Source organism: Canis lupus, chromosome 2 (genome assembly GCF_003254725.2).
Source record: "Canis lupus dingo isolate Sandy chromosome 2, ASM325472v2, whole genome shotgun sequence".
NCBI classification, from domain to species: domain Eukaryota; kingdom Metazoa; phylum Chordata; class Mammalia; order Carnivora; family Canidae; genus Canis; species Canis lupus.
The window spans coordinates 2,107,729-2,120,869 of record NC_064244.1 but is presented as its reverse complement, the minus strand read 5'-3'; the positions used below and the strand labels follow the sequence as shown (position 1 = coordinate 2,120,869).

At 35.1% G+C, this 13,141-nt stretch overlaps 1 protein-coding gene across 12 annotated transcripts in view; it reads right to left on the bottom strand.

The window, feature by feature from the left end:
- Positions 1–3,481: 3,481 nt before the first annotated feature.
- Positions 3,482–13,141, bottom strand: part of CUL2 (cullin 2) — a 166,580-nt gene continuing 156,920 nt past the window's right edge. For all 12 annotated transcript variants that reach the window (XM_025478462.3, XM_025478471.3, XM_025478463.3 and 9 more), the window contains 4 exons: positions 11,439–11,641; positions 9,251–9,352; positions 7,785–7,901; positions 3,482–6,570 (listed from right to left, as the gene is read on the bottom strand). In XM_025478462.3, coding sequence (XP_025334247.1) covers positions 6,439–6,570; positions 7,785–7,901; positions 9,251–9,352; positions 11,439–11,641 — 554 coding nt within the window. In that variant the 3' untranslated portion in view covers positions 3,482–6,438. The remainder of the gene's footprint in view (positions 6,571–7,784; positions 7,902–9,250; positions 9,353–11,438; positions 11,642–13,141) is intronic.

The window sequence follows — 13,141 nt, the reverse complement described above, 5'->3', positions numbered from 1 at the left end:
TCTAGAGGCTTGAAGTCGAAAACCAAGGTACTGGTGTTCTCTTCCTTGTATGTTCCCTGTATCTGGTGGTTCCCAGCAATCCCTGGTGTTGTTGGCTTGTTGCTTCACACTCCAATCTCTGCTGCTGTCTTCACATGGCCTTCTGTGTGTCTGTGTCCAAATTTCCACTTACTTAGAAGGACGCCAGTTATTGTATTAGGACCCAGAATAACCCAGGATGGCCTCATCTTACCTTGATTACAACTGCAAAGACCCTATTGCCAAACAAGGTCACATTCACAGATTCTGGGGGGATATGAATTTGGTGGGTAGTGGGGACACTATCCTACCCAGTAGAGTAAGTGAACTGACTCAGTATGTATCTAAACACAAGATACTATATGATTCTCATAAAAATGAACACAATCTCATAGCAAAATAAAAAAGTTAGTATAGTAAACATTTATAGAAGAAGACTCATCTTAACTCCCAGTTCCTAGCAGGCTTCATTGTATTTCTCTAGTGTATTTTCCAGAAACCATAGCACTCTACTACAGTGTCCCACTATGTCCCATGAGATTCCTTAGTTGGCCACCTGCTTGCCCCTATATTAGTCATCCTGATGGGTTTGAGAGTCTATGAGGGACAAAAATGAATCTGGTGGCTCTCTGGTTCTTCCTTTCTTTTATCTCTGCTTCAGAGAATCCCAGATTAGTGGCCTGCAGCTCTTCCCCCTGGTCTCAGAATTTTTGAATCTAATCAGATTGTATTTAAATTACTGGGCCAGCAATGAGCCGGACAGAGCTAGGGGTTGACCTCCTAAAGGGACAATTTCCTATGGAATGCAAACTAGCTCCCTCCGTTCAGACATGGGTCAATGCCAGTGAAAGCACAAAAAAGTTGGGGTGTTAGGCTATGTACACCTCTTCCTTACTCGAATGCCACTCTTCCCTGTTTTGTGGAGCAATGAACAGGGTGGTCCCAACCAGGGTCAAGCACATCATTTACAAGCAGAGAGAGCATGCACCTTCCTGATTTCTTATACCATAAATTTCCAATTTACCAAAGTGGCTGGAGATCTTCATCTTGGCTGTCAACATGTAATGATGGTTATTTTAAAATATACAAACTAAACAAGGTATCTCAGATACTTACTTCATAGCACAGATTTGAATTTCGTCGCTTTAGCACTATATAAATTAAAACGCCAAAACAGCTTTTTTGTTTTTTCTATTCAACATTCACTGTTGTCTTAATTCCAGAGTACTTCTGCTGCCATCAGTGGCCTCCTTGGGCCAAATATTAGGTACAATTTATGCTAAGCCAGTTTATTTCTACTAAAAGCAGATCTTTGCTTATTATGTCTGTCCTTTCTTCCCTAAGAGACAAACTAATAGGTAAAACCCACCCACTTTAAGAAGTCGAAGCTCTCAGCAGATGACTGAGTGCTGTGCTAGGGATAGTCTCACGAGCTAGTTGAGAAAAACCAAAAGGTTTTCATCTTTTTCCTACAACACCAAAGTTCTTCCAAGGAAAATAACGAATCTGATCAACCCACTAACTTTACCTGCTACCAGGACTGCTAACTTCACCATAAGCTGTAATTCTTCAACTACTAGAATTATAAATAGTAAGCTACTAACAATGAAGAAAAAGAAAACAATAATAAACAAAAATGGAAAAATCCTTCCTTTTATGCCCAAGTTCTTTTCCACAAGTTGGTTCCTAAAGGTTCCTTCTTTTTGCTAAAAAATGGTATCCTTACGGTTGTCAGGAGAATGCAAAACACTGATCTATTTCTCCCTCAAAGGCAGTGTGTAACCAGTAGCTGGCAAAGATTTGTGAATGTAAGAAATAATATGGCAGATTAACTTTTGGCTCAATTACTCTACTTCTACAAATGTGTTCTTGACTCAAAAATGGGATAAAAAGACCACCCACCAAAGTATAGAAAGACAAATCCTAGAACGGATATTAACTACTAAATACTCTCATCCTTTTTCATTCGTTCTTTTTATTCAAAATATATGTAATATGTTCTTGTATTATAAATATTTATATTTGTTATATTTATTATATTTATATTTGTTATCTTGTGTTATAAATATTTATCTCTAATCACATTTAATGTGGACACTGTTAATTCATGGCAAGAGTCAAGGAAATGAGAAAGGATCAAAAAGCCTCTAGGGAAGAGTTTCTAGGATTCAGGATGGGAGCCTCTACGCAGGAGTTTCAGACCTGTAAAACCAACTGCTTGCTCCATTCAGCCATCTCAAAAGCACATCAGATGCAAGGTATTATATATAACCAAGCTCATTATGTCCTTCCTCCATCCACACCCTCTTCCAGGGTTCCTCTAACTCACTGAATGGCATTAGTTGTGAAAGCCATAATCTACATGCCATCTTTGACTCCTCCCTTTCCTCATTCACCCTATCCCAACCCATTATTATGTCGTGTCAGCGTTATCTACTTTATCACTCTGGAGATGGCCACTGCCACCACCGCAACTGCTCACCTCACCATGGTCTCCTAAGTTTCCACGCTATCCATCATCAGCCCTCTAGAGTCTATTCTTCACATTAGTGCAGGTTATCCATTTTCCACTGATATCTGCAAACAGTATTTTGAAATAGTTTGTAAACAGCAAAGAAAAAGTATAAATATGCACACTATATATAAAGCATAAGAAAATGAATATTCATGCACCTACTGCCCCACTTTTTTTTTTTTTTTCCCCCAAATCTAACTCCTCTGCATAAAATCCACTACTTCAGCCATAGAGGTATTTTGATTCTTAGGTTCTGGCTGCTACTTCTTACTTCAGGATCTTCGCTGTTACTATTTAGAATACGCTCCCCTGCTTTCATTTTCTGCCCTTTTAACTTCTCTCATGCAGCTCTCCTCAGGGTATCTAGGGTTTTCCCTCACAAGCACTTACCTCTGAAATGGTATATTTATGACTGATGTTACAAGTCTAAAAGCTCCATGTTGGCACAGGCCATATATCTTTTTCGCTTGTCATTGCAATGACTGTAGCCACATGATACTCTGAGGCACCAGTAAATGTCCGTTAGATGATGAAAGGTGAATTGACTGAGCAAATGGAGAGCAGGATAAGGAAAAGTCCTTAGACTTTCCTGTATAGTATAGTTACTACATATGAAAAGGACTTCTCCCCATCAGTGAATCCTACCTTTAATGAATTCTAGCTCATGGTGTTTTATGTCTCACAGTAAGAATTGCCTAATTTAATTGCTTCAGCTTTAGATATGCTTCATGGACTTCAACCAGTGGCCTCTCCATATTACTTCTACTCATTTAGCTAGCTAGAGTCTATGTACAATTGCCCTTAGGATTAGTACTTTAAAAGTTCACATCTTTACTTTGACCTTGTGCTCAACCAAGAATGTGTACTAGGAACCAAAGTTAAGAGCTCAATACATTAGCCTACTATAATTGCTACTATATAACTGGAAAAATTTTAACTGAACACAGGTTTGCATTAAGTATATATATTTGAAATAAATGTTCTATAGCTGTACATGTGAATGTAAAATATTAAATTTACAAGTATCCTTTGCCATGAATCAGCTACAAGCCAAGTTGTTTAACCATATATACATCTTAAGTAAGTACCTTAAGAAACTAAAATATGAAGTGTTTATTCTCACAAATCACCTAGAAACAAATTTTTATTCTGAGAAATCAGGAAAAACTATTCTTTATGTATAAAATGAAGTTACTTCTATCTTATATGCATAGATAGATAGATAGATGATAGATAGATAGATAGATAGATAGATAGATAGATAGATAGATAGAGATAGATAGAGAGAGAGAGAGAGACTATATTTATTAGGTCCACAATTTTGACTGGGATTTAAATTCAGGTTCTGTAGTTTCTGGCAATGACTCCTGGAAAACTCTTCATTTAGTTTCCTCATCTAGGAGAGAAGAGCATTGCCTGGTTAACAGGATTATCTGAAGATCAAACAAAATAACATATGAGGAAGCACCAGTCACAGTCTGTACTCAGAAAAGGTTAAATAAATTAACAGAAATTTTATAGCATTGTAGCATATACAAGTTACAAAATCCTATAAAGGTAGTAATTTATAAATAAAGCAAAAACACAAACCCCAAAGTATATCTTCTTTTGTTTATATTAAAGCCAATGGTCATAAAATCTTGGACTAAATCCCTAGAATAAACCTATAGCAGCAATTTGAATAATCTGGTTTCAAAGAGGACAGAGTGTGAATAAAAGCTGCATGCTCTCTGGCTGAAAAAGATATCACTGACTCATACATGTTAACTATCTCAGTAGTAATAATTTTTTAAAAGCTTCTGAAAGTTTGGCTCACATTATTTTTGTTTTCCAAGATTAAGCAGAGAACCATTCCCTCTCCTTCCTCTTCTTTCCCTTTTGTAGCTCTGACCCTCTCTGCCCATGATACTAGGTATCGTACGCAGGGGCTGCCAGTTTAGTGCTCTGGTCTCTGCGCTAGGGTCTTCTGCCGTAAGGACTTCAACTGCTTGACCTAACTCTACCAGACCGCAACCTTCCTTCATTCTCAACTGAAGGTGTATGCTAGCATTCATTCAAAACACTGCTTCTTTTTGGATGTTGTGTCTGGCCTCTTCTTCCTCATGCAGAAACATATCTTTAATTATTTCTTTTCAGGTAAAATGAGAAAAAGATACGAAGAAAACTCTTTTCAGTCATTTCTGTATACCTCAGCACAAGTACTTTGTCCATTTTTCAAGATAATATATTTTCTTGACAATTTAGACACCAAGATAAGGCTTAATTTAACATTTATAAATATTTAAGAAAAAAGGAATCAATTTGGAAATTTTATCGACAAGCTATCAAAACAAAGGTTTGTTTTTTGACAGTGAATGTACAATATTATATGGTTTGCCATTACTTCCTCTCTAGGAAGAAAGGTAAAATGAGAAATACAGTATATAAGTAAGTCATCAGAAGTTCAGTAGATTTTTTTCAACACTTAGAGACACGAGTCAGAAAAAGTGCAAACAAACTGTAGAAGCCATTCTCCAATAAATTTGTGGACCACATATTAGATGATAGTAAGTAATTATTGTTTGTTAGATGTAGCAATGCCTTTATAGTTGTGTTTCTATTGTTTATTTTAAAAGCATCTTATTGGTCAGAGACACAAACTTAAGTATTGTAAGTAAAATGACTCACACGGGATAGGCTTTAAAATATTCCAGCTTAAAAAAATTATATATGTGTTATAGTGGTGGTAAGGTAGATAGATAATAAATATAATAGACCAGAGTATTCTAATACTGCTGTTAATATATAAAATAAACAAAATAGTGGAATTTCATTTCTCTATATAAGTGGCACCTGGTGTAATGCACCATACAGACAACAAAAAAAGGTATTTAGGTTATGCACTGCTAAGCACACCTGTGACTTGTGAGAGTGAATCTAGTATTAAAATGTTAGGGGGTGTAAGGGTAATATGTAGGTAGGAGAATGGAAGGAATACACTGGTATTGCAGAATCTCCTGTAATTCAGAGAAAGGTAGAAGGGGAGGTTAGAGGGCTGGAGTATTTGTCTATATTAGAATTAATGTATTATGAAAACAGAAGACAACTTTTGAATGAGAAACTTTCTATGCCAGACTTGAGGCCACCACATATTCTCCTCATCCTTTATTTCTGTGGTGTAAGCATATCACCAGAAACCCTTGATAGAATTAAATCCCCAACATTCAAAATGCTCATATCCAACGTAGTTCCAATCCATAAAAATAAAACATTTTTATGTTGAATGCATTTTTATGCATTCAAGAACAATAATCTAGACATTTTTCATGTAGGACTTAAGTAGGAGTAAAAGTGAATTAAACCATTTGGATAAAAATGCAACTAAAGCTGCATTAGCTGCTTTGATGACTCATGAACATTTATATATATACTATTATGTGTGATACTCCATCCACATAAAAAAGGCATTCTATTTCTTTATTTTTTTTATTTGACAAGCAGCAATATCATGTTTGTCATTTTAATGTAGATACAATTATTAGGTTATCTGTCATATTACAATATTTAAGTTTTTTATTTTATGTCCTTTAAGATACATTAAAAAAAAAAAAAAAAAAAACAACACACCAACTGCAAACGTGAAGGGGAGAAAAAGCATGGTACCCAACCAAATTTCCACATTTCAGCAATACTTCACTCATTCTTTTAATAAAGTTTTAAGAAATGTCATAATGACATGAGCTTGAAATATCTCTAGGCATTTTCTCGGACGCTCATGACGTGGCACTGGTGATGTTGTAAACAGCAGAAAAACAGGGGCTGCCAAATGACCAAATTATGGAGGCACAGGCCTGCTTTTTCCCACAGGAACACACCAAATGGTGATGGCAATGATCTTCTTACACCCACACTAGAGGAGAACGACATCACGCTACATAACTGTATTCATCTGCTGACGCTTGGCTGCGTTCGATGTACTGTTTGTCTATCAGAACTTCAATACACTTCTTAATCATGCTGATACTAGGATTAAACCTAGCTCTTGACTGGCTAATCACCTGTGTAAGAGAGACACAGATGTCAAACTACTGCCAAGTAGTCAGTTATAAATAATTATTTTTAACCAATAGCTGTGAAGTGCCCCAAATGTATAGAGGTTCCATCAAACAGACCTAATCCACATGGGAAAAATATACTTAGTTATGAAATCATGTTCATTAAAATGAATAAAATCATCCTACATGGACGTATGTGATACATCAAGCAAGTGAACACCATGAACAGTATTAAAATTTTAAGCTCACATGACAGTGCCCAAGGAGAGGAAACAATTAGATCAATGTTGATGACAAAAAAAATTTAATGCAAAATAAGGAAAAAGCCTAATGTTTCTGTTGTGAAGGAATTACAAAGCAGAACACAGATATAGCAAAATCCAATAATATTCATACATAAATTAAACTATAAATTAATCAATCTATCTAAATACACAGACACACACTCCATTTTCTGTTTAACCTTCACACTCCAGTGCCTAGTTGAACTAACACTTTCTCAAAGCTTTCTCCAGGGACGCCTGGGTGGCTCAGCGGTTGAGCGTCTGCCTTCGGCTCAAGGCACGATCCCAAGTTCCAGGATTGAGTCCCACATTGGGCTCCCTGCGAGGAGCCTATTTCTCCCTCTGCCTTCTCTCTGTCTCTCATGAATAAATAAAATCTTAAAAAAACAAAAAACAAAAAAACACACCTTTCGCCAACATCCCCTAAGTCAGTACTTTTTTTTTTCTAAGTCAGTATTTTTGTGCACATTCTCATACTACTGTAGCTCTTTTTCAGTGCATTGTTAATGTAATTTTATATTTTGCTTCCATACTATTTCAATAATGTGTTTCTTTTCTATTAGATGGTGAATTCCAAAAGGGCAGGATCCACATCATGGGTTGCTCTGCATCACATCCCTAATGACTATCAAGGCACTCCATCACATGTAGACACTCAGATATTTATGGAATGAATATTTGAAGTAGTGAATTTCTTTCAATAACTGGACAGAAGGCTCAAAATCCTGGTGAACCTTAGACCTCTAAATCTAAGCCAAAGCAAACCTGAATACAGAAATTCTAAGTACTGTTCTCATTAAGTAATAAAGCATTTCTTTATGCTATTTGGGAATCCTATTATGTATGTACCACTCTGACAAAGAAACATTCCTAATCTATTCATTGATAATATCCATTATCCCCAAAAGCCCTCAGGGCTTCCCCTCCTTTTACCTCTTGAATAAGGGCATTATGCCGAAGTACTTTCCGTGCTTTCATGATACGAACTATAGCAGCCTGGAGATACATTTTTCGGTCCTCATCTACAGCACTTCTAGTCTGCTCCATTTCCTGTTTCACAGGGGGGAAAAAAAAAGCAAACGACACAGTAAGTCATTGAACCTTTCATAATTCATTTTGTCACTGAGTTTACATAAATTTCCACTTGATACCGAGCTTCAAGTTATACAGCTATCAAATGCCCATTATCATTATCACATAATCATTACTAAAGGAATATCTACAGTGAGTTATTTATAATTTCTTGGGTTAAAGTTGGAAGGTTATTTAAAAAAAAATTAACAGTATAATAGAATGTATTTAATGTAAATAGGCAATAAAGTAGAACACAGCAGTAATTTTCAAGACTTTTGCTTGAGATACTCTCCCTCTGCCCCCCTCAAATAAATAAAATATTTTAAAAAATAAAAGATAAAATACAATCTACATATTACAAATTATTATTCATTAGTCTAGAGAAAAATGGGATCTCAAACATTTTAGGGTTCAATTTTTTTAGGGTTCAAATTTAACAACTAACATCTGTCTCCCCAAGGGGATGTAAGTTCCTATAGAGGGCCTGACATCTTATATAATTTTATATCCTGCCCCATGCCCAAGGATAGGGCAAAGACAATCAAGAAACTTTAAGTGACCTTAATAGGCTATCCCAGAGCAAAGCATTAATCATTACTGGGTTAAAAGAATCAACAGCAGATGTTCACCTTGCAAAATGGCTCATCTGGTAGTCTGAACTCCACTCCTGACCTATTAGATTACAATTTGAGTATCAACAAGACCCCAAGTGGTTCATTTGCACATGAAATTTTGAGAAATACTTCCAACAACTTCTCTGAAAGAATGTTATAAAGCTTTCCCTTATTTTACAAATAAAAAATATGAGATTATATTACTACTTAAGGTAGGAATTTTGGGGGCACTGGGTAACTCAAATGGTGAAGCATCTGCCTTCGGCTCAGGTTATAATCTCAGGGTCCTGGGACTGAGCCCCGCATAGGGTTCCCTGCTCCGGGGAGAGTCTGCCTCTCCCCCTGCTTGTGCTCTCTCTGTCTCTTTCTCAAGTTAATAAATAACATCTTTAAAAATAAATAGGAATTTCTGTGAAGAATGCAAAGCAATGCTCTGCATTTTAATATAGTCTAAAAGTATGACTATACTGCAATACCTTTTCCCTTAGATATCTATTATATTATACATTACTCTTAGATATCTATTATTTTTATAATCTAAAATACTGGCAGAGGTTTGGTTTGCAAGGTTTAGTAAGCTCAAAGAATAAATCATAAAAAAGGCATCACATTATTAATTTTGATGTGCAAAGTTTTCCATTATCTCAGTTACCGCTTGTGAAGTCCAATGTTTAAATATTTCCCAAAGAAATGACATTAAAAATCACTCACCTGTGGTGTGTCTTTCTGCATCGATGTAGTAATTTTAAATTTTGTTCTTTTACTGCTAAAGTTCATATTTAATGAAAATGAAGATTCTGTATCAATGTCTTCCTATAATTGAAAATAATGCATGTATATTTATAAAAATTAAAACAATTAAATAAGAGTTGCTGCAAATAAAATATCATAAAATTAAATGACCAAGCAAGACTAAACGCTCATCATTTTACATTATAAAGATTATTTAAGAGAAAAACTGTCTTCTGTAAAATAAAGAAAGAAGCAAATATCAATTCTTTTCTAATTTTATACTTGAATTTTAATCTGTTTAGATTTAGAAATAAGCTATGGCCCAACTAATATATATAACCATCGGATAAAGAGTCAAATTGTCTTAAACAGAATTTAACACTTTAATTCTTTTTTTTTAACACTTTAATTCTTATGAACTACTAGGCTCATAATTTATGTCACCCTATTTTGAAAAAGTGAGCAACCAAATGTCTTTTAAAGTGCTGCAATAAGAAAATACGTATACGTATTATAAATAACCCGACAACAGAAACAAGTAGTGTCCAGTGGCATACACGGCTTTAGTATGGTTCTTATGAAGTTTACCCTCGAATTCATGTTTTACTGTCTGCCAGAAGCATGTGGCCTCTTTTCAAGTGAAAGTTGTTAAGTCAATTTTTATAATCACAACTATCAAGCTTATGAAAGCCACTCTGATCACACATGGTGTTTTCTCCATTAGCAAGATCAAAAAGCACTTGGCAAATGAATTCATTCTCAATAATAAGCTAAGAAGTTCTGCTAAGGAACAGCAGATTCATAGTTAAAATTTAATGTGCAAACAAGCAATCATCTATATTTTGTACATTCCCGGGCAGCAAAAATAATACATTTTAGAAAATACATAATGTCTTAAGTACTTAATTTAGCTTATAAACTTAAACTTTTTAGGTTATAAGCTTAAAAATTCATGCTTAATGATTGACTCAATTAAAATCTTAATATTAAGAATTTAATATTTTGTTAAGATTCTGAAATCAAAAATTAATTTCTCAGTATTAAGAAAAGCTTGATTTGAATTTCAAAATATATGCCATTTAAAACTATTTAATTATAGGCTATAAAATATCATCCACCAGGGGCGCTTGGAGGGTATAGTTGGTTAAGCGTCTGACTCTTGGTTTCAGCTCAGGTCATGATCTCAGGGTTATGAGATTGAGACCTGTGTTGGGCTCCACATTCAGCAGGGAATCTGCTTAGGATTCTCTTCTCCCTCTGCCTCTCCTGCCACCCCCCAAATAAATAAATCTTTAAAAATATATATCATTAATTAAGTGAACTGATGACAGAAATAGTAGGCTATTAACTTCACCAAAATAAAAATGATGTCTGATTTATAAGAATTTTTTCTTACAGGCACAATTCGAATTAGGAGATTTAACTCACATCTGTTGCTTTTGAATCATTTAAATATCCAGGATATATATATATATACTATAACAGTAACAAAAACGTGTTACTAGGGAAAAAAAGCTATTAAGAAAAGTAGTATATTACTGGCTTGCTATTCTTGTGACAATATATTTGTACTACAAATATATGGTGGTTATTAGTTGAGTCCTGGACTGAAGGGACAGAAGAGTGAGAGCATTCAGAATTGTCACACAAGCTAAATATACATATAAATAATATCAATAGTCATTTTCTATTAGAACCATGTAATTAAATAATTAAATATCAATTAAACACATGTGAAAAAAATCAGGAAGATTTAGGATATGCTATTGTTTTTAGCCTCAATTAACCAGAATCCAGCCAATTATAAAGGGCACAGAGGCACCAACTTCTCTGTGATTCCACAAGCTCACAGCTCTAAGTAGCCAGCAGTATTGCTAGCTGACTCCAGTGCTTTCCAAAGTACAAAGGGTATTACTGATTATAATCTTACTTTAAAAACTGCAAACGTCTCAAGCTATAATGTTTATAATGCTTAAATTCCTCGAAATAGGGATGGAGCGTTTGCCTTCAGCTCAGGGTATTATCCCAGGATCCGGGATTGGGTCCCGCATCAGGCTCCCTGTGAGGAGCCTGCTTCTCTCTCTGTCTATGTCTCTGCCTCTCTGTCTCTCATGAATAAATAAATCAATCTTTAAAAAAAAGAATTCCTTGAAATATTACCCCATACCTTTTCTGAATCATGGTTAATCATTTTCACATCAAGTAATGATTTGATTGTTTTTGTCAGTTCCTTTTCATTCATTTGAGTGCTGTCTTGAAGTTCTTTATAGCTGACAGTTTCACTGTTGTTAAAGGCAAGAAGAACTGCCATTTGGTATGTAGTAACCATGGCTACATATGGTTTGCCCAAATAGTTCATTTTAACTTCACCTACAATTAAAACAAAATTGTGACAATAAACTGATCATTCAAAGAAATATTTCAAAGTTGTTTGAGTAATAATTATTTATTTCAGCTACTTTCTCCTGAAAGAATGAGCCAAGGACTTACTAAATTGTTACTAGCAGTGTAATCAGTTTATTTGTTTGGGGGATCGGAGGGAGGGCTATTAGTTTTGAGTATGCAGTATAAATCACAATTAAACTATCAGACCTCTACCAGTGTGTAACAATGTCTTTAAGTGTTAATAGGAAAGCTAAGACCTGGACAAGAAAAAAGCAGAAACAGGAGGTGAGGGCAGGAGAAATGGACAAAAGGAGAGAATGACAGCAGGTGACCAGTAATGGCTTTATGTGCTGCCTCTATCTTGGTTCAAGCACTCAGGGAGGTCCACAGGTGTAAAGGAGATGCTTCTCCAGTGGCTCCATCTAACCCACAGCTTCTGCTAAAATTTAACAATGCTACTTTATCTCATAAACATCATTCTTCCCAGTAACTTTCTAGGGTCATACAAATGGGAGGAGAGACAAAAAGAAAGATCCATTATTTTGTGGAAATAGTTGATAGAACAAAAAAGCTCTAGATTCTATGCCAACCTGAAAGCTATAAAGGATACAGCAGGTTTAGGCACACTACGGTTCTGGGACATTCCAGAGGGACAGCACACTAAAAAGTTTGTAACAAACAGTATGACAAACATGTACATGTATGCACTCTGTAACACATAAAATAAAAAGCTAATGCAAGTCAACAAACTGTTTCCTAAAGCATAAAGCTGTAGTTTAGTGACTGTATTTGTCTTTCTCATATACACACCCCCTGCATTATTCAACTGTCAATGGATTATAAACTAAACCGCTACAGATCTAGTTTTAGAGCTCTACATTTTAACTTAAGGGAGCTGTATGAACCTTCATGAACCTACCCCAGAGGCTACATTCTCCCTGTTAGTAGTAATTAGTAACTCTGATCAAGATTTTGTGGTTCCTTTATTTATATATATATATATATAATTAAACATTTTAAAAAGATAGTCAATTCTCCAACTTACTATGACACAGATGGCTATTCAAACTTTCATTATGCCTCAACCTATTTCAGAAACAACCGTTATTCAGATAATTATTTGGAAACACCTAAAAAAAATTCCTTGTCTCTGAATTTTCATGAAAGGTGGTTAATAATAATGAATTAGAATAATCAATTCACACAAAATAGTTTAAGTAAAAAGTTAATATTAGGAGTATCCTACCAACATTAGCACAAAGAATATTTTAAGGACTTTCATTTCAACATTTAAGTTTGGGAAATGTGGTGAAAAGTCAAATATCACATAAATTGTTAGCATTTGTGCAATGACTGTTTAATCATATGTCAGAAACAAGTATGGAATAATGCATCAAGCACCTAGATGATGAAGTAGGACCACCAGGCTACCCATCACTGATGCTGTCAGGGCCCAGAATGAGCCCCCTGCCACACCCAACAACA